General features: G+C 32.7%; 2 protein-coding genes across 2 annotated transcripts in view; both read right to left on the bottom strand.

Moving 5' to 3' along the window:
* The window catches only part of LOC118200788 (eukaryotic translation initiation factor 3 subunit G-like), a 56,341-nt gene extending 51,309 nt beyond the window's left edge, over nucleotides 1-5,032 (bottom strand). The window contains exon 1 of the mRNA XM_035372749.2: nucleotides 4,918-5,032. Coding sequence (XP_035228640.1) covers nucleotides 4,918-4,934 — 17 coding nt within the window. The 5' untranslated portion in view covers nucleotides 4,935-5,032. The remainder of the gene's footprint in view (nucleotides 1-4,917) is intronic.
* Nucleotides 5,033-19,203: 14,171 nt separating this feature from the next.
* LOC118200790 (thioredoxin domain-containing protein 17-like) overlaps nucleotides 19,204-24,416 on the bottom strand; it is a 33,184-nt gene continuing 27,971 nt past the window's right edge. The window contains exon 4 of the mRNA XM_035372751.2: nucleotides 19,204-19,377. Within this exon, the coding sequence (XP_035228642.1) occupies nucleotides 19,312-19,377 (66 nt within the window). The 3' untranslated portion in view covers nucleotides 19,204-19,311. The remainder of the gene's footprint in view (nucleotides 19,378-24,416) is intronic.

The raw sequence follows: 24,416 nt of genomic DNA, 5'->3' as shown, positions 1-24,416 counted from the left end.
GGGGTACTGAGCTTACAGAAAAGTACTACATATGCACCAGAAATATGCAAACATCAAAGATTCACTCTACAGTAGGAGATGATAAGTAGGCACAAAAGATGTCTTTATGAAAGTGTTTCTCAAACTGTGCTCCTCAAAGCCTAACCAATTTGAAAATCTAGGAGATTTTCAATAAATAAATAAAATTTAAACTAACATGTATATCATATTCTAGCTGAAAATCTCAGAATTTGGAAATTACACATAGCAATCATCCATCACATTCCCCCCCCCAAGACTAACGTTTTATTAAATTTATAATCAGCTACAGTGCTACCTGTGTACTTTCCACTCTAGTTTCAGCAACAAAGGTGGAATTTAAAGCAGTATGACTGTAGTGCTTCTTACTGGAACTGTTAGAGTGCACACATCCAAATATAGAACAGCTATGGACGAATCAGCAGGCTCATTGATAAGAGCACCAACATTTTTTTGTGGCCACTTCATTAATATGAATACCAACGTTTTAATTTAGTTAATAAGTCTTCCCCAACTCTAATATTGAGTTATTAAAAACAAATATTAACTTTCTTTTAAAGTACAAAGTGTGAAATCCAGATGTCAAAAATCTGGAATAATCCAATATCCAGACCTCTGGACCACTAGCCAAAAAAATCTGATGTTACCACATGACTTCCTCGCATGGTCCATTAAATTATACACATTTTTTGCAGCATGTTCCTCAAATTTCATTAGAGACACATTTCTCATTCAGTTCTCACTTTGGCAAAGTAAAAATATATAAAAACTCAAAATATCTTCATTAAAAATTGTAAAATACATAAAAATATAAAACACCAAATACAGTTGAAACAGTTACTTTAAAAAAGAATTTTTTTAAAAAAATTTAAAAAAAAAAAAAAAATTAGAGTTTCTACACAGATTTTTCAGTGCACAAAACTGAAAGTTTACTTTTGATCGCACTTGGCAAAAAGACATGGAAGGTGCAGAAACTGAGTTAATTCACTATTCTATTAAGTTTCAAATGTAAACAAATGGCAGATCATTGGGATTAACTCGCCACTTAACCCTCTCGCTGCGCATCCCGCGATTTCCACAGGCAACGTAAAAGTAGCAAAATTGTTTATTTAGATGTGGGCTAACAGATGGCGTTAGTTGTCCGCATTTCTGCCAAATATACAAGAATAGGTAATGTAGCATTTCGCGCGCGATTTTCAGAACTCAAAGATGCCTGGCAGGAAGTGTTTCACGAGTGATATAACCTATATTCCTGACGTAGTTCTGACTCTGATTTCAAGTATATTGAAGATAGTTACAGCGAAACTGATGAGAATTTCTCGGATTCCTCTGCAGATAGTGAAGAATCTGAAAATTCAGTTTCTATTGAAAACGTTTGACAATGGTGCAAAATTGATATGCAAAATATTACATGATGCAAATATTTTCATTAGTATATATGTTTTACTTTTGTATTTTATAAAATAAATCATAAATTAACCAATATTAATTTTCAAAATTTTCCTTTTATATAATTATTCTTAAATTTCAGTATTCTGACAACCTTTTTCTATGATCTAATTCTATATTGAAACAAACTCTTTTAAAAAAATTTTTTGTTTATTTTAACTCTAAAATATATGTAGATTTGAAATATGTAATTTTTTAACCTATTTTGATAAAAAAAGGTACATAGCTAGAGGGTTAAACTTTTAAATTGTTGATAACTTTATAAAGCTATTACATGAGAAAATAAAAGCCACTAAAAAAAAACAAGCTTACCAAGCCTGGTAATAGAGTGGGAATATATATAAGATTAGGGCAGTCGATTGCGATGAAAAAGGGAGGTGCACAGCTATATAAAATATCAATGTTCTAGGGCTACTTGTTTTTGAGTTATGCAAGATACATACATACAGACTTCAAGAAAACATCCATTTTACAATTCTTTTTGGCAAAAACAGTCCTTTATTCTGTCTGTACATACAGACGTCACGCAAAAACATCATTTAAATCGTTTTGAGAGCAGTTTAAATGATACCCAAAATTTTTTAGAGTATAATACAGTCAAAAGTCGTTAATCCGGACTCGTCAGGACTTCGGCGATTCCGGATTATAGATCATCAGTTTAAATCTCGTAAGATGGCATGCAGAAATTCTAAAATTAAGAATATGAAACCGTAATTTATGAAATAAAGAACAATTATGATCTAAAGGGTATCAAAATTTACAAAAAAAAGCTTAATATTTATTTGTTTACTTTATTAAACATTTCTTTCAATGTAAGTTGTTTAAGTTGCTTCGTTTTATGTAATAATACTTTCTCTTTAATTCTATGAACAGACATTATTTCTTGTTCAGTTACAAAGTTCCGCTGTTCAAGTCCCGTTAATTGCTGTGCCGAGAATACCGACTGACTTGTCAATCGAAATTTTTTCGTTTTCACTAACCTCTCTGACACATTCTTCATGTCTTTATCCATTTTGTGCAGCAATTCCACTTTTTGTTTGATGGACATCGAAAAATACTTTCGTTTTGTACGATCCTTTTGGAGCTCCAGAATCGGAAATTCTATTTGACATAATCGAAAGTTCAAGTTTACTTTTATAATATTGCTCTTACAGTCTGCAAAAAATAATAAGCCGGATCCAATTCGAAGATTAAGGAACAACGCAATCATCAACATTAACTGAAATAGATAATTAGATAATTTTAGCTTATACCGTCCGTTATACATAAAATGCGCGCGCAAAAACGTATTCTGCGCTTGCGCACACGCATATGCGCAGTTGTAAAAGGTCGTACGCACACATGTAAATGCCTATGCACATGTGTCAACGCGGCACATGCGCAGAAAGTTTTCAGCTTTGAGGTCCGGATTATAGATCATTCCGGATTATGGGTGTCCAAATTAACGACTTTTGACTGTACTTCTTTTACTTCGTACAAGTAAAAATAATGAAGAAATTTCCCTCTCGCAGAATTTAGGCTCTAGATCAATCGATATTCCTGCATGTCACTTTAAAGCCTTGCTATCAACAGAGTTGCACTGCAGGCAGTAACAATATGGTGATTGGCATTGTATCGATGTTGTCCAGGATCCCCCTTTTGGCTCTCTTGAGTGCTTGTGGGAAGGGCAACAGCTAATTGCCTGTCGCTTGATGGCTCTGCAGATCCTAAACTCTGTTGTCCAGTACCTCACTAAATTCTAAAAATTTTATCTGCTCTAAATTTTACGTTTGCATCCCTAATTTTCATTGCTTGATGATCCTATAAATTCTGAATTCTTTGTCATCCTGAATCCTGCCACCTAGTGTGCCTGCATTGGCTGACCCTGTTGAGAAGTTAGCAATTTTCTATCTGAACTAAACAATAAGCTAAGCCCCAGTGCTGCTGTGCTACATGTCATCTTACTAGATTTAAACTGATGATGTAAAATCCAGAATTGCTGAGGTTCCAAAGATTCTGGATCTTGGACTTTGTAGTATATTACGTTAATTAATACTAATATAAAAGTAAATTAATTTTATCTGTATTTTAAAAATATACTGGTAGTAACAAATGTTAAAAAAAAAATGTTTTCGAAGGGGACAAGGGTAAGATGGTCCGCAGAGCATTTTAATTTTAAAAAAGTCCTCATTCGAAACACATTCAAGAAATGCCACTCTATAAGAAAAGACTAATTTTTTTCTCTGAAATATAAAACACTGCAAGGATGGAATGCCATTCTAGTCCCTTTCTTCTTTCAATCCAAATTTGACCTCTAACAATACAAGAGATTTGAAGATCTTTACATGATTTTTTCTTCCTTAGTTCCTTTATAAAGTTACTATTACATATCTTTAATAAGAATTTTCAAACTCCAGCCTGACTAAAGATACCAGCAACTTTATGACTGGACACCATTCTCTAGTAATCTGCTCAAAATTTATTAGATACATAACCTGCCAAATATTTTCATTATTTATCATTAGATACAGTAGTTGCCAAATATTATTCTTAGGTATATTTAGGTTAGATTTCAGATTTTACAGAGGTTCCTTAATTAAGACAAAGCCTGCAAGGACTACTTTCGTAAAGATAAAAGATGACTTCAGAAATCTAAAAAGAAAAATGGCTCATATTTACATTACATACAAGAAAAACAAACTACAAATAGCTCATTTGCCAGCATTCAAAACCAGGTCAAACTACCACGGTTCAGATTTTAGTCTGTCTTTCAAAATTTTTAGAAACTACAAACCTAACTGGAACAGCTTTAGTTCTTTTGGGGATTTTTTTGTAAGTCAACAACACTTAGTACTTACTACTCCAAAGATAAATTCTTGAAGCACTGCCAGAAATGAATGGTATGTTATGAAAAATGAAATTAACAAAAGGCTAATGTATGTTAACTTTTTGTTAAGCTAGTGTATGTTACTTTACTTTCTTACATTATTAAAAGTAAATTAAAAAAAAAAAAAAATGTTTCAAGTTGAAGTAAATCGAATTAATTACGACGCCTTTCTTGACTTACGCTTGTATTCTCAGCTTGCAATCTAAATTACTTAAATAAATATAAGCTTTTAAACTTTTACAGTTTCACACTATAATTTTTCGAGAAAAATGCTATAAATTCGGTTTGTAAAAAATCGGGACAAGGAGTGTAAATTCGGGACGTATAGTCACCTTAATAACATACATAAAATATAATATATATAACTATCGGACAGAACGGTTACAACACACTTGTATATTACATTACACATAAAATAAGCATTAATAATTAACATGAAGCATTTTCCATATTGTGAAAAAGTAACAACAGAAAAAATAAATATATAGCTCAAATTCATAAATGTTATAAAAATGATACTGATAATAAAGGGCAGCTATAGATACACTAACTGCAGATTACTACAGGAAATACGTAAAACTTACTCCATAGCTGACGGCATTTTATAACAAATAACAATTACAAGAGTCCGCTCACAGTCCCTGCGCCACACAACGTAAATTAAAGGAATAAGTTACTCATGAACTTAGTTGTTATGATCCTGCTCTAACCAAGGAGGTTAGAATAGAAGGAGGGAAGGTTCAACTCAAACGGTGAAGCTTGGCGGCCATCTTCCTGTTATCACCGTGACTTGTGCAAGGAAGTCTGTCAATTGCAACATTTTTTCTTTTCTTTTTGAAGCATGTCAGCTTGTATTGCATATGGATGCACAAATCGATTCTCGAAAAAAATTCCGGGCATTATTTTTCACACGTAAGTATTAATTTTCTTTTTTTATGTAATATGACAACTATGTCAAAAAATATCACAATGTCATGTGGTTTTCTTTCCAGATGTGAAAAAAAGGACTTAAAATAGGTTATTTAATATAACTATAATCAAAATATATTAAATACATTTTAATGTTTCTGTTTATAGCTGGTATCTTCGTTCCTTAAGATACAATGCTATATGGTAGGATTTAAATTGTATAATTTGAACGTTTGAGTTAATTCGTTTTATAACTTTCATGAAAAGTAAGAAATCAATTGTTACTATTTTTATTAATTGTAAAGGTGTTAAATAAAGCAATGCTTTTCTTTATATATTAATTATTATTCATTTTTTTAAGTTAAGATAAACTGTTCTGTTGTTAAAAATTTTTTGCATAAACTTACAAATTTCTGGGCAGTATAGTGATAAAATTAAGTAAAATATTTACACAATTGAACATGTGGAAAGATGTATCCAAAAACTTATATAGGTGTATTTCTGTAATTCAACTTAATTAAAGGCAGTTTCTTTGAGATTAATAAATATGAAATGCGCATAAACTGAAATCAATGAATTCACATAAATCTGTTTTATTTTATTAAGATTTATTTTCTAACCTAAGCAAATCCGTGAAATATGCAGAAACATCATTTTTTAAAGGCTTTAATGTTATGCGCATGCATTTAGTTTTCGAACTATTTCTTAATAATTTGCTGTACATAGTAAATTATGGATATCATCTTTATTACTTTAAAACAAAAATTCAACAATAGCGAGGGATTTCATTATAAATTTAACATATTTTTACTGGAAAATAAATGCACGGAACAGCTTAGAAACACTTACTGTACAGCTTAGAAACACTGCCGTAATGCAATGTTTTGAAGTCACAAACATGGACGCCGCTTGTTCGGCGGAGTTTCATTCCCCGATAGTGGAGGAAACTGCGAACCCTCCCTCCTTCTATTCTAACCTCCTTGGCTCTAACAGACTAGAAAGCCGTAATGTGAGCGCTACGGTCACCGGTCCTTCGACGAGTTAACTAACGCTTACTGGCTGCAAATCAGGCTGACAGTCGAAAACAAATGTTTGTTACTAATTAATATAAACAAAATTGAGTACTGTCCTTGGTTGCGACAATTTGGCTCCTTTTGGCGTCATTTTATTATGTCGACATAAGTAAATATCGTGTAAGGAATAGTAGCCAGACAGAAGGAGAGAATATATGAGGAAATCTAGATTAAGGCAAAGTTTTTTTTTTGTGTGGGTGTGTGTGTGAGTGGGTGGGGGTATAACTAATTGCTAACTGGTTCTGTTATGCAGTTAAATTAGTATTAAAAGTCCCCTCGTTTGGCATCAAGGCTGGTACTAAATCTGGAAATAATTACTAAATTTTCAGATAAGGTTCGGAGAACAGCCTTGGTTGCGCCAACTTGGCTCCTTTAAGGATATAGGCGACATTTAAATATGCCAACGGAAGTAAATATCATGTGAGGAATAGAATGCTAGGGAGAAAAAGAAATTTCGATTTCGTTTTTCTCCACTTCAAAAATTTTATTGCATTACATCTTAAATTATAAATGAACTCAGATGTATGTAAAATCCCAAAACTAAAACATGCAGGGAAGGGAAAAAAAATAGTTGAAACTTGCTATAGTTTATCTGACAGACAGATGTCTTTTGTTGCACCCGCTAAGTCTTTCTGCACCGATGGGCGAAAAATCAAGCATAGGTGCGAAGGAAAGGTATATAAAAAGGGGGGCAATTTCGTATTTCAGAGGAGAGTAAAAAGGAACTTCGTATATTTTATACGAGTTCGAAAGGCCAGGAAGAAAAGATGGGACAAAATAAAGTAAAAAATAAATGGCCCAAAAGTAATGGAGAGGGAAAAAAAATTATATTTATAATTAAAAAAAAGGGTCTATAGAAAGAAAAGGAAAAGAAGTAAGAGAATTTTGTAAAAAAAAAAAAAAATGTGTCCATGATTGTAGTCAAAGGAAGTTGTTATCATTTACATTAAATAGAGTCTTCCAGGTGTGTGTAATGAATGTGTTTTGTAAAGCTGAATAGATGTGAAGATGGGGGAAAATTAATAATAAAATATAAATTTTGGGGGTCCAGTCACATAACAGTGCTATAATTTATCTATAAAAATATGAGTTAGAACATCATCATGAGTTCAAGTTAAAATATATCGCTTAACCGTATGTAATAACCGTTATTGTAACATTTATTATGTAATTTTAACGAAGTATCTACACATTCGACATCGGACAGTTAGCTCATACATGATAAGAATGCTAAATTTGTCCGACTAGTAGCGCAGAGACATGTTCGTCTTAGAGCTAAAATTAATGTAAAATTAAATTTTCAGTGATCTGATATACTATTTAAATTAGAAAGCTGCTCTTACTTACTTTAAATACTAAATATATTTATACCTTATATTTAGCCACTTTTACTATATATATATATATATAAGCAGTTTTTACTATATCAACAAATTCCTGAAATATAGGGATATCTGAAGCTGATAAACGCTTTAATTTTTCATTGACAGAAGAATTTTTAATTAACAGAATCTGTAGTTAATTTCTAATTTTATTTCGATTGTTACTGAAAATATTATTTCATTTGTTGCTGATAAATATAAAAGCGCATGAAACACTTAAGTAATGAATTGAAGTTGGGAAACATATATTGTTCTAAAGTAATTCTTGTTTTACAATCTTTATTCCCAAAACTCATAAATTCAGGAAAATTTCCCGCTGTTTCTATACGGATCAAAACTTTCTATCAAGCCATAACTATTTTTTTCTCGATAACGTTAGAAAAACTTGCAATAACGTTCATAATATTGAAGAAACAGAACAAAAAAAATCTGCTTGGCAATATCATGGTTGTAGCGTATTTTACCAACACCGACTCTACTAGTGTCGGTGTTGATTTTACCATAATACAGATCGCACAGTCGTCATTTTGTAGGAATGTGCATAACTGCATGGATAGATAGAAACCTATTTTTTATGTCCACTGCTTTAACTATATTAGAAAATATGTTAGTTAAGCATATGTACACAGATAACATAAATAACCATCAGATGTAAGTCGTTCATCAAAGAATAACTAGAAGCATGAATCCATCTTCGTAGGCAACATGCTAATCCGCAGGAAAGTCAGTTGGTATTGCGCGACATGGATGAGGTCAATTTGATGTTTCACTGATGGCTACCAGAGATGAACTGTCAAGGATCAATTACAAATCCCACCTAATGGATGAGAGAGAGAAAGCAGGCAAAGCCCATCTTTTGGATCTTAAGAGTCCTCCACAGCTATTTCGTGGACTAAGAGACCAATCAACATTCGAACCAGGAAACAGATCTAAATATTGACTGCTAATGGGAGAGTGACATTTTGTACTGGCGAAAAGATATCTGAATTTTAGACATCAGACCTCAGTTCGATAAGCAAGGTTCGATAAGATTTACCACTCTTAAAATTCAGGCCTCATAGATCTCAGTTCCCAGCATTACTAACAGATGTGTCAGCATTATGGTAGTACAATTTTTGAGACAGATAATTACACTCTGCTTTTAACATAATAATAAAAAAATAACTTAATATGTATAATAAGCCGTTTTGAACAATAATAAATAAAGCGCAGCTGGACAAGCAACTATGATAACAAAACAAATCGCTAATAATATTAACAATAGAATAAACGTTATTTTGTTTTTCGTTGCTATGAGTTACCAGACTGGCAGCCTTGAATTGTAGTAGGCAGGTCGCCACAATACTCCCCCTCCAGTGCTAACGATACTTTACAAATACTTTGGATTGATGCGAACTCGACGGCCCGAGCGTGTTCTTGTCTTAGCATCTGATAGTTAGAAATAGTGAACCACCGGAAGTTGTGGTTTCGGTCGAAGGCTTGGAACAGCTTGCACTGAAGTCCGTTGGAAATGGGACCTTGAGATGGAATTTGCGATGGTGAAGACGCATTCGCTCCAGTGGCTTCTGGTGTCCAGATAAATGCCGGTTTAAGACAGTCGATACTAACGACCACTTCTTTTTCGTTGACCAAAATTTTAAAAGTTTTTTCGTTTCGAGCTAGCACTTGATGTGACCCTGAAAACAGTGATGCGAGAGAAGGCTTTGAAGCATAACAGAAAAACATGAGATGAGTTTCTAAGTTCTTTATGCACGAACACAGTTTGTTTGCAATGAGCGCTGGCAGAAACTGGTCGCAATTTTGACATGCAGTTTCTAAGCTGATGTACGAATGTAACAGGATCTACATTGCAGGTAAATGGATTGACTGAATGTACGAGATCCCCACCCAGGCATACGGAGATTAGTACCATATACCATTTCTGCAGAAGAGGCATCCAGATCCTCTTTTAACGCTGATCGAAGACCTAGAAGTACAGTAGGTAACATATCAGTCCACTGTAATGCAGTGAGGCATCGAAATGATTGTTTTAAGGAGCTATGAAATCTCTCGACAATTCCATTGGAACTTGGATGGAAGGGACTGGTTCTCACTTTGTAAGTGTCCAAATACTTAGAGACGTGAAGAGTTGGGACTCGAACTGACGCCCCTGAACAGTAGAAATCTGCTTCGGAATTCCAATGCGAGAAATCCAAACGGTGTAAAATGCCTTTGCCACGGTATCAGCTGTATTATCTACCAAAGGAACGGCTTCGGGCCAGCGAGTAAATCGATCAATGCAAGTAAGAATATAGGAATATTAGAGGCGGCAATGGCTCGACCAAGTCGAGGTACACGTGAATGAAGCGATATGAGGGCAAATTAAAATTTTTAAGTTGGCTGGTGGTGTGTCTGACAGTTTTAAATCTTTGGCAATCCAAGCGCGAACATGTCCAGTTGGTTATGTCCTTTTGCATGCTAGGCCATACGAAACGTTGCTGTATCAGTTTCCTCGAAGCCTTGATTCCAAGATGTGACAGACGATGTAACTGACTAAAAATGGCATGGCGAAACCCGGAGGGAACATAAGGTCGAAATCTTGAATCCTGAACATCCCAATAAAGTGGTTTTCCAGGTGATAGCTGCATAGGCTGCAAGTTGAGATTGGTGGAAGATTTGCTTTTCAAGAGGGTTTGCAGTTCTGAATCTCGGTGTTGTTCATCCGCAAGGGCAGCAAAGTTTATTGGCGAAGGAACGGCTAGTTCTTCAATACGAGACAAGGTGTCTGCAACAATATTCTGCGAACCCTCAATATAATGGATATCTGTTGAAAATTGCTCTATGAAGTCTAGGTGTCTCATTTGACGAGGAGAAGCTTTATTCGAACGCTGTTGAAAAGCATAGGTTAAGGGTTTGTGATCTGGGAACGTCATGAAAACGCATCCCTCTAGCATATGTCGAAAATATTTGACAGCTTCATATATATTTGATATATATGAAATATATTTGGCAGCTTATATATATATAATAATTCGCGATCGCAAGTGCTGTATCTGATTTATGCTGTTGAAAGTTGTTTAGAAAAATATGAAAACGGTCTTCATGATTCTTGACCTTTCTGTTGTAAAACTGCTTTTATACCTATTGTTGATGCATCAACGCAGAGTGATAATGGTTTACATGCTGAAGGATACTGCAAATTGGTTGCCGAAATTAAATCATTTTTAATTTTTGGAACGCTTCGCGAGATTCTGTGGTCCAGGATATAAGACAATTATCGTTTTTCTTGCTTTCAACCAAAAAAGAATTTAGAGGTGCTTGTATGGTCACTGAATGAGATAAAAATTCAGCATAGCAAGAAATCTTCTGAAGTCCTTCGCTGTAGATTGTTCTGGCATATTGCGGATAGCGGTGATTCTATCTGGAAGGTGTCGAACAACATCAGCAGAAATTTCATGACCAAGAAAGGATACTCCTGGTTGGCCAAAAACGCATTTCGAAGGATAAAGACTGACACCTTAACTTTGAAAACGTTCAAAAACTGTTCTCAAATGTGGTTCTCAAAACTGGTAGCGTTGAGTTGTAGTAGGTAGGTCGCCACAAGCATTATTGTAAATTATTTGTTACTAGACACAATATCTGCTGAAAAATAGCAACAGCTAATTCTGGATGTCGTTCTGTTTTACATTCATAAAGATGTACGATCAATATATAGAGGTAAGATGCAGTAAGAACGTTTGTAATGATAAGTTGCATGTCGTCTTACTAAGTTAAGAGGACGATTTATCTTTTAATAAATGTTCGTCTATGTCTTATAAACATCTTATGAATGATTAATTTAAATACACAAAAAGCCACCACCGATGTTATATGGATATTCCTCAGCACACCTGGAAAAAACAACAAACAGTATTACACAGGTCACGACACTCCTAATCACTTGCCTCAGTGCAGAAAAGGATCCAACTAGGGAACAGCCTACCCTAAGGGTTGCAGTATCAGCCTACCAACGTTTAGGGTTTGCAACAGCAAAAGCGAATCCATGGGCACATTCCATCACTGAGGATGCAGCCAACCAACTCAGATTAACCACATCAACACACTGGTTCGTCTGACCAGTTCCGCCCTCTAGTATTGCATTAAAAATGACGTCATAACATCATGTAACAGCCATATCTATTAATCAGCATTCGGCTGTTAATTAACATTTTTGGTTCGGTTTCCTGGTGCGACGGCTGATTAACAGCCATAGCTGCTAATCAGCACTTCCATATTGCCCAGACGGTATAGTAGTTAGAGGAGCCTACTGCGGTACCCAAGGGCTCAGGTTCGAATCCCGAAGACATGGATGTTTGTAAATGTATGGTGTCCGTGCAACATGGGGGCACTCTAAATATGCAGAGAGTCGAAAGTCCTATCGAGAGGTTGGTGGTAGAAAAAGAGAGGTGGGAGACCCTCAGACCTGTCACCCCTGGGATGCTCTCCATCAGAACTGGGGGCGGAACTGAGCGAAGTTCATACTGTTACCCGTATGGTGCTCATGGCTCTTGCTAACGTCAAGAGCAATCTTGCACTCCTTGCCATGATGAATTTCGTGGACATGTTCTGATGTTAATGTCATAAAAGTGAGATAAGTCACAACAATCACCATTCGCACCAGCAAACAGATCCAAACATTGGCAGAGAATGAACACATGCCCCTTTTCGGTGGCAATTCGATATCTACCTTTTCAACAGCAAATTTCACTTCGATTTCTCATTTCAGACCTTTATTCCTTCAGTATTTGTAATCCTACTTGAAGTGAGCCGAATATACCACTCCTTTGTGCAGGGCTGTGGAGTCAGTAGGGAAAATGAATAACTCCAACTCCTGGAATTTTAAAGACTCAGACTCAACTCCTTCATATTTATATGTAAACATATACACATGGGTTACAGCTTATTTTTTTAATATAAAAGAAGTAATAGATGCTACAGGAAAAAATATCGATGGTATAGCAAATTATTTATATTAATTAGCATTTATTATAAAATGGAAAAACTGGCATTAGTTATTTCTAAGAAACAGTACAGCTTCGACAAGATATTCTTTGTTGGAGGGCCATAGATCCGATTTGATAAACTTCAGAGCTGAGAAGTGTCTTTCCACTCTAACTTGAGTAGAAGGAAGAGCTGTTACTGTTAGGGCTACTTCTTTTAACTTTTCAGGATAGAATTTTATAAGTTCTAAAAGAGGTGTCTTGCTACCGCAATCATATTTCTCTATTTCTTCGAAGGCCACGTAGAAATCTTGTTTGTATTTTTTCATTTTTAAAGGCTCTTGGTTCTTTATTTTCATTCGTTTTGCTTTAGCCTTTTTAATATTATCCAAAAATATTTCTCAAAATCTAATTCATCACTCGAAGAGGATGATAAAGACTCAGTTGCAATGTCTGCAGGTTGACTGTTCTGATTTGAATACTCCAATTGTTCTGAAAATAATTTCATTCTTACTGAAAGTTCATAGATGGCTTTCTTCGCCTTCTTAATTTGTTCGTCATCCAACAAAATTCAGTGTTTTGGATCTACATATATTGAATCCAACAAGATCTCATTGTCTAGCAAATTAGTTTCTCTTTTCTTCATTGAAGAAATGATTCTTTCTGCAATAAACCCTCCATAAAAAAAAAAAAATCTGAAATGTTTCAGATTTTAAATTACGTCCAAAGGGGCGTTTTTTAACATTTTGTGTGTTACCTTTCTTTATTAAATATCATGTTCCTCGCACTTAAACCATAAGATCCAGTGCAACAGCAATATCGCAAAATAGTTTTAAAACGAGCATATCTTTAGAATTTCCGATACAGAGACTCACGCGCTGGAGATAAAAATGTTTTTTCTGCACAACGTTGCCATTGCTCGCTTTGAAATCCTTGAGTTTGTTAATCAAAAATTCGTCAAAGTTTTAAAAAATAGGAAATCGATCATAAAACAAATTTCAAATTTGGTCTTCCACATGCTCATATTCGTTGGAGGATTACGTTATTCAAAATTCGATGACTTTATGTACCGTTGTTTTATCACAATACGAGAAATATACATACATTTATGCAGATTTTTCATTATTTAATTTCTTCAAATATAATGCAGGACTCTAACATTTTGTGGCAACAGTTTGAAAAGTGAACCGACGTTTATGAGTCCGACGCAAAATCGCAAAACGAAAACAATAGTCCTTCAGGGACAAATCCCTTTGGACTAAAAAAAAAAAAAAAAAAAAAAAAAAAACCATCACATTCTCCCCTCCTCCTAATTCTTCAGATTGTAGTTTTTTTGTGGCTATACACGGTGTAGAAAGAAGAGTTTCCAATTCTGCAAGATCATTCCACAGTCTTTCTGTTAGTGAAACATTAGGGTTATCTATATCTTCTAAAAAAGTTCTTAATTCTAACAACGTCTTTATCATCAAATATGTACTTCCTTATCGCGCTGCTTGACAATAATTGCTCATTTTCCTGCTCGCTTCCTAAGAATGGTATCAATTTTGGGAGTTCTTGCTGCTTACCTAAATTTACCAGCGAGATTTGTAACTAAATGAATCAGTTATCAATGGCAAATATCACATCCATCCTCCTCCCTTATATTTATTTATTAATATGTCAATAAAATAGAAAGTAACTATTTATTAATGTGTATAGTCCATAAATAAAAATAATAACTCAAGTTGTCATTAATTTTTTTCACATTTTAATTTCATTTCAAATTCAAACTGCCTGACAAAAACTGAAGTCGGAGTCGACCTGTTTTTAGCGACTCGAGCTCCGACTCCTTTTACCCCAAAATCTGTCCAACTCTGATTCTGACTCCACAGCCCTGCCTTTGCAATATTAATGAGGGTAAAAATAATTTTAATATGTTACCACTTTTTAACTCATGAGTTTTTCTCTTGATCAGCATTTTGAAGTGAAACCGGTATTCTCCAACTACAAAACCATGCGTTACATATCCAGCTGAGTGTCGGATCCTCATTTACTGATTGTCCTGAATTACCACACTAGTTATGGTTAAGCATGCGTGGAAAAGGCGTATTTACAAGAGAGACATCATGAAGGCATGTTTTGATTGCAGAATAGATGGAGTACATCAAAAGGGATATCTCGACTTCTAATACCAAATATGGTATTATTCGAAGGTTTCTTAGCTCTTTAACCCTTTGCGACACGCATATTTAAAATATATTTTAATCTTTAAAAAAATGCCTTAGAATAAGTCAGACGGACTTACTTAAGTGCCTTTAAGGCTTGAAAAAAATTCTGCACTTTTATTTTTTACGGTGGAAGGTGGGATACCGTTTGTCCCACCATGCAACTAGCACGTCTTATAGCATATTGGTGTATAGCAGGAAAAAAAAATCATATGTGGAATGAATAAACAAAATAAAGCGTGCATTCTAAAAAATTCATAATAAACACACTAAAATACATTTTGTACTTATTGCATATATGCATGACTTGTAAAATTTTGCATATGCATATTTTGCATTTAATATTTTCAAATTTTAGGAACAAAAGAAAATATTTTCTTGAATATTATTTTAAGATTAAAATTTGATACTCGTACATATGATACTAAATAAAATATTAAAATTGGCACTTGATTCAAAAACATTTATATATGATTAAAATTGAAAAAAAGTCATTTTTCATGAAACTTTGAAAAACATGTTGTTTCATTCTTTTGTAAGCATAGAGGCACTTCACATGTTTCACACATCCAAAATGTTCGTCGTTCTTCTTTCGATATGCTGCAATATGCACATCTTCTCCTGCTCGTTCTCTTTGGCGTTTTACTTACATTTTTTAGTCTCTTTTCTGGTTGTACGAACGGGTTTTTATTATTTGAACTGGGGATTTCAGTTTTCTTTTCAGCTCTTTCTTGCCTGCAAGTGCCATTAGACCTTCTATAACTGAGAGAAGAAAATCTTTCATTGTTTTTACATCATGATCAGGTTCGTGAACAAACTTGAATAAACGTGTTTACTATACTCGCATCTAAAAAGTAAAAAAAAAAATCATGTGCCACCATTTCTTGCTTTTGTAGTCTATTTCATATAGTCCTTTTTGTTGATCAATCAGTCGACATATCCCATATTCTTATTGTATGAAATAATGCTGTTTGGGCACAGTACTTTTTTTTGTCTTTCCATCTTGTTCTTTTCTATTAATTTCTTTAATTTCAGTTGCCTTTTCCAAGCAAGACGGGATAGAAACGGATCTTTTATCCTTTCATTTTATGCAATAAATTTAATCATCGTTAACTGAAAAGTTTATATATTCTCTTGACATAAATTTGTCTTTTAAATTTTTGGGTAGATACTTCCGATCCATATTTACAGAGCCACATGCATAGATGGGTCTGTGTCTTTAAAAAGCAAAACAAATTATAACTACTTCCCTTTCTTCTTCAGCAATAACTTCAACCTCAGTTATTCTCTCCTGGATTTCAATTTCATCTGAATCAGAACTGACATCTGAAGCATTTGAGTCGCAATCGGATGGCAATTCAGCAAAAAGATCCAAAGCTTCCTGAGTTGTTAATTTTTTTCTAGACATTTTAGCACATCAGAGCATACAACGGATGTCAAAGTGCGCGCAATCACGAAAAAAATAGATGCAAAAAAGAAAAGAAAAAATAATCGCGGGTGCTGCCATCTATTGAGCGGAAATTCAAGTGTGTGGTGGGACAAATTTTAACCCACTTATTTCAACTGCAAAATTAATGTTATAAAATATTGAATTCAATTAAGACTTTTGAAAATAAAATACCTTTGAATATTAAAAAGAATCATACATATCATAAATTGTATACCAAAACTTTTAAAATATTGAAAAATGCGAGATACATGGATATCACTATTGTGATCCTGTTTTGAATATTTTTTGCTCATAAACTTAAGCCCTAGTATAGTAGTAACATCTACTGAGAAAAATAATAACTAAAATAGATTATTTTTAAAAGATTAGAAAATTTCTAACGGAAATTGCTAACTGAGAAAATAAATATTAATTAGGTGGGACATATATTGACCCACCATGCCGCAAAGGGTTAAAACTTCTTGTGCATGTTAAATTTCATAGGATTCAGAGAGCCGAGTATTTCAACTGAGAGGAAAAAGTCCACACTTACCCTTTTCACCAAATGATTCATTTTTCTCGAAAGTATCACCGAAATTAGCGATGTATTTTTAAGAATTCAGAATCTTTGCTGTATATATTTTGTTTAAATCTTTTACAATTATTCCAGTGTTGACTAGCTTGTATCTAATGTAAAGAAAATTTTCTTAAATGCACACCATATTGTATATGGTGTATTAAATTCCAAGCTCCTAATCTAGCTTTGCCATTGAAGCCTGTTATAGCATGTTAGGGAACATGGATTAATGTATGCATGTGCTTATACAGAAAATTTTTGAACTGTGATTAACTTTGATGTGAATGATGCTGCTTTGATTCGAACTGCATGGAACGTTTTCTCTATAGACAAAATTGAATGGTATCTTATGTATATCTCGTCCAATTTCAGGATCCTAGCTTCAGCTATTAAATTCTTATAAAAACCAAATAAGGAACTTGTTGGTGTAATCAATTACATCGAAAAACTAGGCAACAATTTAAAAAAAATGGTGGGGGAAGTTTCAAATACTGCATTTGCTAAACTCTTTTCTTTTTTATACTGAAAACTATGACTTCCAAACAATGCAGAAAATATCCCTCATCTTGACAGGAAAAGCAGACTCTTGAAACTGAACTGATAAGTAATGTAGGTTTTCAAGTATGCTCCAATAGTTGCAGTATATGTTGAAAGCAGTTTCTCAGGATATAAAAGCTTATATACAGACAAATTTTTCACATTAAAAAATATCAAGAAGCACTTAATAATTCAATGCAACTGTAATACATTTGTGTAAAACTGAAAATTCAAGTGAGAGAGATGTGTAATTGCATGGGTTTTAATCCATTTGTCAATTATATCATTTTTACATAATTATACTTTATTTTTTTAAGGGCACTGATTACGTTATTCTGATAATTTTCATGTTTGTGCTTCATGTGCTGCACTTTTATGGCCTCATTTATAAAACAAGAAAACAAATTCTCATAGTCAATAGTCAAATAAGTAAATAAAATTCTTATCTTAAACTTGCTAGTAATTTATTACGCATAATATCATACAGAAAAGAATACTTCAATGTTTCTACATTAAACAGAGATGTGGAATATTGGCTTATAAAATTTATCACTAGTTCAATGCTCATTTAGTGAATCATCTTTTTCTTCACTGGCAGGTTCTGTTCCCCCCCAGATAGGTAGTCAAATATATAAAACTGAAGTATTTCAAAATTTTAGAACGTTTTGCAATTGTGAGCTTATAATAAGCCAAAAATCTTACATAAAAAACAAACTGACAGAAATTTAATTAGCAAAATGGTCATCTAATATAAAACTATGTTAAAAATATATGCAAGCAAAAATATTGCTCTTATAAAGTTAAATTTTAAAAAATTTGGAACTTTCTGCTCTATCTATCAAAAACTTTCTTCTTATTTCAGTTCTTTCTTCAATATTTTTATTCATAAGCATTCTATTAGTTTACAATTCAAGTATTTGGCCCAAAAGAAGAATAAAATATTTATTCAGCATTTAACAACAGTATGAAAATATATTGATGAGAATAAAAATTTTAAATGAGGTAATGTTTACAATTCTGTTAATTAAATTAGTAATAATGATCTAACAGAAAAATGTCTAACTAGCAGAAAACAGTGAGCTAAATACCGTTCTTTTAATTGATTCTAAGAATTCAAATCTTATAAATGTGGTTGGCCATTCCAAATTACTTTCTGCTTTACAAATTCATATTAAACAAAGAGTTTGGTTGAACATTTGTCTCATGACATTATTACACTTACTATTAAGATATGATAACATATTTTAAAACATCATTCTATAGTATTCTATAGTCTATTTTCTGTGTAGCTGAAATACAAAATAACATGAAAATATTGGTTATATGATTTATTTGAATATATTTTCATAGCAATTCATGTGTTTTATTAGTTCTGAATTTTAATTATCGTGTGGAGTTACTTTATCTCTTGAAAGCATATATTCAGTATTTTTTCACCACAGTAATTTTATACATAAGGAATCAATACGAGTGCTTGAATTACTCTTGTTTAAGAGTCCAAATTTTCTTAAAATTTAGTGATGTAATTAATCAAAGATGCTTTACAGAAAATAAAAGTTAATTAATTTCAATTTCTTTGCTACTACAATGCACACACACATGGATAAATTGAAAAACTAATAGTAATACATTTCTAGGCATTTCAGTTATTGATTTTCAGACATGAAGTGTGCTGAATACCAATTCTATTCCTTTTTAGAACAATAAGTTATAGTAAGAATTACTTTAACAGTGTCTATTTTAATGACCTGGAAATAGATTATGGAATACAAATATACAATTTGTTACAAAAACACACATATTTTAAAAAAACAAAGATTTTACTTTATTTTGATGCAAAATTTGCATTAATTATATAAATACATGAATGCACAGGAAGACATGCTATTTTTGGCAGTCTGATTAACAATCAGTCTTCAAACAACATACTGACAAGAGCTGCACTTTTGCATTGTTCTTCTTCTAGTCTCTTTGGCTAGAAAAGCAAATGAATGAAAAATATGAATATCATATGAATTTCAGAATGTCTAACAACAGATGAAAACAATAAACAAATTAAGGTGTAATTTGAAAACTTGTTGTTAGTCTAACACGATAGAAAAAAGAAATTGTGGAGTTATTGCATACTTCTTGGGGCACGAGACATGAGAAATCTAGAGTGCTCTTGCCAGGACTCAATTTTGGACCTTCTAATTACTTCTCAGGCAGACTCTCCACATTATACCATGAAGGCACACAAAATAAGGAGGGAGACAAATATTACATTCTCCCCCACTTAAAGGATGACTAAGAAGGCTAGGGCCCAGCTGTCAACCCTGTGGTGACAAATTATTATCTACCACTTGTAATCTTAGAATCAGTAGGTACCAGAGCAAGAAATGTGAAAAATGAGTAATGCTTTTGATGTAATTCGAACTCTGGACCATTTCACTTTTCGCTGGAAAAAACCTTGCAAATCTGCAATTAATTTTTTTAAAAATTAAATACATATAAAAGAGTACAAATATTTTACTTCTCTTTTTAACAAAAGTAATATCTACTATTGCTAATGTATCAATCTTTATTATTAATTAAAATTCAGTTCAAAATGAATTTTAATTTTAAAAGCTAAGATAATTTTAAATAACAAAAACTAAGATTTCTGTAGTTCTTTTTTGACATGAAGTTGTACAAAAAAATAGCTAAGTAAGGTTTAGGAACTCTCCTCCTGTAGTAGCCATTTGCTTCATTCCATTATACAGCTATTATTCTCTTTTTAACGTATCCTTCTGATTCCGAGGGTTATTAAACAGTTTTTCTAAATCTCAATTTCTGTAGTCCCAAAACATGCCTAATACATATTATACATGATAAAAAAATAATTCTGCTGAAATTGTTGACTTTTAGTATTTGACCAAGACTGAAATATCATTTGATAAAAGTTTATTAATTATATCTATTTTGTTTGCTGCCTAGCACTAATGTTCTTTGCTTGGGAGAGGTGATAGAATAGAAAGAAAAATTATTTCCATAAAGAACATTAGAAAAGTCCATAAAAGTACAAAGTGAGAAAGAGAAAGGTCAGCATTGGGGAGGGGGACAGAACAGCAATGATGCATGCGTGTGATGTTATGTTGTACATCAAATACACATCTGAATTGCACATTTCTGAAATGCACATCAGATTTTTGTTGTTAATTAAATTAATTCAATCTGAAAATTGTGAAGAAAATTTGTATTTTTAATGTTAATACCAATATGAAATTAAAATTTTAAATCAGGGAATTTTAGTCTTTTTCATTGATCACTTTAAAATAATTAGTTTTCTGGTCAACCCTCCAACACTTTTCTCTATGATATATAGCGAACAATATAATCATAATGCAAATAATTGTGGTTAAATAATTCAAAGATAAAAATTAGACTAAGAATGTGAAAAAAAGTTTTATTAGACTTATGTTTTAATATTTTTCGCATTATAGTACCCACTACTTACCACTTACATTTATTCCAATGTATTTGAGTTATTAAGCTGCTGAGTTTAATAGATGTAATTTGCATATTGCAAATTGTGACATTAATTTTAAACTTTTAGAATTTGCAGTTTTTTTTCTAGATTCGACTAATAATGGCATTTCATCACTTTCCCCCCCCATATCACTTTCACTGTCAGTTCTTTTAACATTTTCCCAGTCAGTTTTTATACATGTTGTTTCAATATTGTTTTAAACTGACACATGTTCTAAGGAAAAATCTCCATAACTTCTCTCACTATGTCTGAAATATTACATATAGTTTGAAATTCCTCTGAAATTTCTTTTGTGTAAAAGCCATTATGCAAAGTCCCATTTTTTGTAAAGGCGACAAAAATTTATTTCATCCCAAGCTTAATTAAGTAATGAGTAAATGAAACGAAAATTGATTTGCATAAGGATGCTTCAGCATGTATGAAAAAATGCTAGAATGGCATTAGAGTGCTTAGTTTGTGCACTGCACTCTCCCTTATACCACAGCATTGCTATGAAGATTTCTGTCTTTTTGAACAGCAGTCAACTTGCATAGAAGTGCGGCATCTTTACGCCGAGGCACCTCTATGAAGGCATCCTTGATATATTTCATTATGTTAAATGACAATACAATGTTAAAGCAATACGTTAAATAGATGAATTACGAAAATCTCTGATAGACACAAATAGTATATTCTAACACTGAAGAATCAATCTTTTGCTAATTTGAGTTTAACATAAGAATTACAGCAACAGCCATTTTTATTGTATCTCCATTTTGACTGGACATAACATTTTAATTTTTGATTTATAAGTTTGATATTTTTTGACATTTTCTAAAATCTTACGAATATTATACATTTCGTCCACATTAAATAATTATTTTTGCCAATATTATTGTTTACACCTACAATTATGGCTATCCAGAAAATTATATATTTCTCGTTACTTTTATAACTTTTTTAGCTATTTTTGGTTTGCTGATTGATAAACAAGTGTATTTTTGGTAAGGAATATTGCATATTTCACAGCAGTGGGGAGGAAAAGAGTGAGGAAGGGGATAAAAACATCTGCTTGAATTTTTGCATGTCACATGTCTGTACATTTCCCTTGTGTTAGAAAGGTTAATTTTCAGTACACACAAATGCACTTTACTTTATTTGGATATTTTTGCTGTTCTGACCTGTTATCACATTGCGAAGAAGCATTGACAGAAAATATCTAATGAAGGAAGAGGTGATGAAGAGGTTTGAAAGTCTTTCTGATGATAATTCTGCTTCAGAAGCTGCAACCGATGAAGAATTTCATACCAAAACTACATCCAGTTTTCCCGACGAGGACTGGATTGTTCTTACTGAAACAAGTGAATCTGTGTCACTTGATGGAGACTCTGTTCATGAAACGGAAAAGGGAACTAAAAATTTAGTTCAAGAAAATATTATATTGCTTCCTACTAGTATACTAGTTTGGAAAACAGGAAATATTTTGACAAGTGTTACAAGGAGACGCCCTGAGAAGAATGTCTTACGGGAACTACCTGGGTCTACTTCATAAGCAAAGAGAAAAATAATTGATGGTAACCCAAGTAGTGCATGGAGAATGTTTGTCAACAAAAAAAATATTGCATTATATTCAGCAGTACACTAAAGAAGATGCACGTAAGAAATCTCAAAATCCAAATTGGAGTTTGCCACTATATGAATGCTTTCATTTTTGACTGTTGTATATTTACGGAGCTTTGGCTGCAAAAGCTCTTTCTATTTTGAGCTTATGGAATTTTCCACTGCAACAATGGGTATGGATAGGTTTCTGGAAATTATGAAATATTTGCACTTCGACAAGAAATCAGCTAGATCCCAAAGACTGCATGCTGATCCATTTGCCCTTGTTTCAGATATTTGGAATGCTTTCATAGAAAACTGCTTGAAATGTTATAAACCAGGCGAAAATATAACAGTGGATGAACAATTATTCCCCATGAAGACCCAATGCTGATTTATTCAGTACATGTCTAAAAAGCTGGACAAATTAGACATTAAATTTTGGCTTACTACTGATGTACAATCAATGCAGCTTTTCGCTTGACGGAACTTTGCTACACTGGAAGAAACCTGACAATGGAAAATTTTTTTACTTTCCTGAAATTAGTACAAGGAGTTCAAATTTTACAGTTCGACCAAATATAGTATTGATGTTTTGTACCAGATGACTAAAAAATACTGATGCCATTCAGAAATTGGCCCGTTCAAGTTTTTTTTAATATTCTTGATCTGGTCACAATAAATGCATACATAATATACAAGGAAACAACTACACAAACTAAATATAAGAACATCAGCCGTCATGATTTAATTCTGAACATGGCTGGAGATTCGAAAGATGTACATTTCATCAAATTTCACAAACTTCCTGAATTTAACGAAAGAGAATTCATACTTGCGTCGACCCTTCCTGTAAGCGTAAATGATACCAAATAAATACATGGAGAAGCAATAAAACTTTGTATACTTGTGAACACTATAAAAATATGTTTGTGGAACCTGTACAGGTAAAAATTAAAAAAATTGTAATCTGTATGCACTGCAAAACTGAGTAATGCAAGTACTAATATGTGTAATTTTTAACATAATTATTCCATATTGAAAATTTCGAGGGAATTCATTCAATGATAAGTTTAAAAATATCTAGAGTGATTTTTTTTCTCTTTTAGCTCTTTGTTATAATAAATTATCCTTCGATTAACATAATTATTCACTTTATTTTGTTCTTTGTTACATTAAATTATCTTTTGGTTGCACACATTTACTCAATTTACTTATCAAACAAGCAAATTGTTACAAGCATTAACTATATAATATTATCAAAAAGTGAGCCTTTTCTTGTATTCAAAACAAGTGGTCAAGATGACCGCTCATCGTAGTTATAGGTGTACAGAAAATGTCGTAATGCTAGTGTTAATAAATGGCACGTTTTCTATTGATTAATAGGCACTTGTTTTGGTTCCTGGAAATTTAAACATAATAAGTGGCTGAGTTTATTAACCAGAGAATTTAGTAAGTGGTTTGGTACTGTGTTATGATTTTTAATTTTATAAATATAAACAAGTCTTCAGATAAAAAATCAGATTCTAATTGCACAAAAATTTGATTTTAATTAATGCAGTGCTTGTGTTTAACATACTGATGCAATTTAAAAAAAAAAATGTTTGCCATAAAATTGCTTAATTTAATTCTTAAATCACCTCATTCAGAAAAAGTTAACCTACTTTTTGTCTGATGATTTTTAAATTCTAAAACTTTGCATACCCATGTATTTTGAATAAAGTTTATTTGTACATTAAAGCTTTATATAAATAAACAATTATCAATTTTATTGCTACATTTCTTTTGTAATCAATGGGATCTTGACTATGCCATTCAGTTGCTGGTGCATATTGAGCTATCAATCCCTTGATTATCACACACCTTCAGGGAGTCAATACTGATTCATTAGAAAGCTCCATTTTAAACGTTATTTTAAAAACCAATCA

Source organism: Stegodyphus dumicola, chromosome 10 (assembly GCF_044657685.1).
Source record: "Stegodyphus dumicola isolate Sdum_Otavi_A_Nest chromosome 10, ASM4465768v1".
NCBI classification, from domain to species: Eukaryota; Metazoa; Arthropoda; class Arachnida; order Araneae; family Eresidae; genus Stegodyphus; species Stegodyphus dumicola.
Note: the sequence above shows the minus strand (reverse complement) of the source record. Positions and strands in the feature narration are given on the sequence as shown.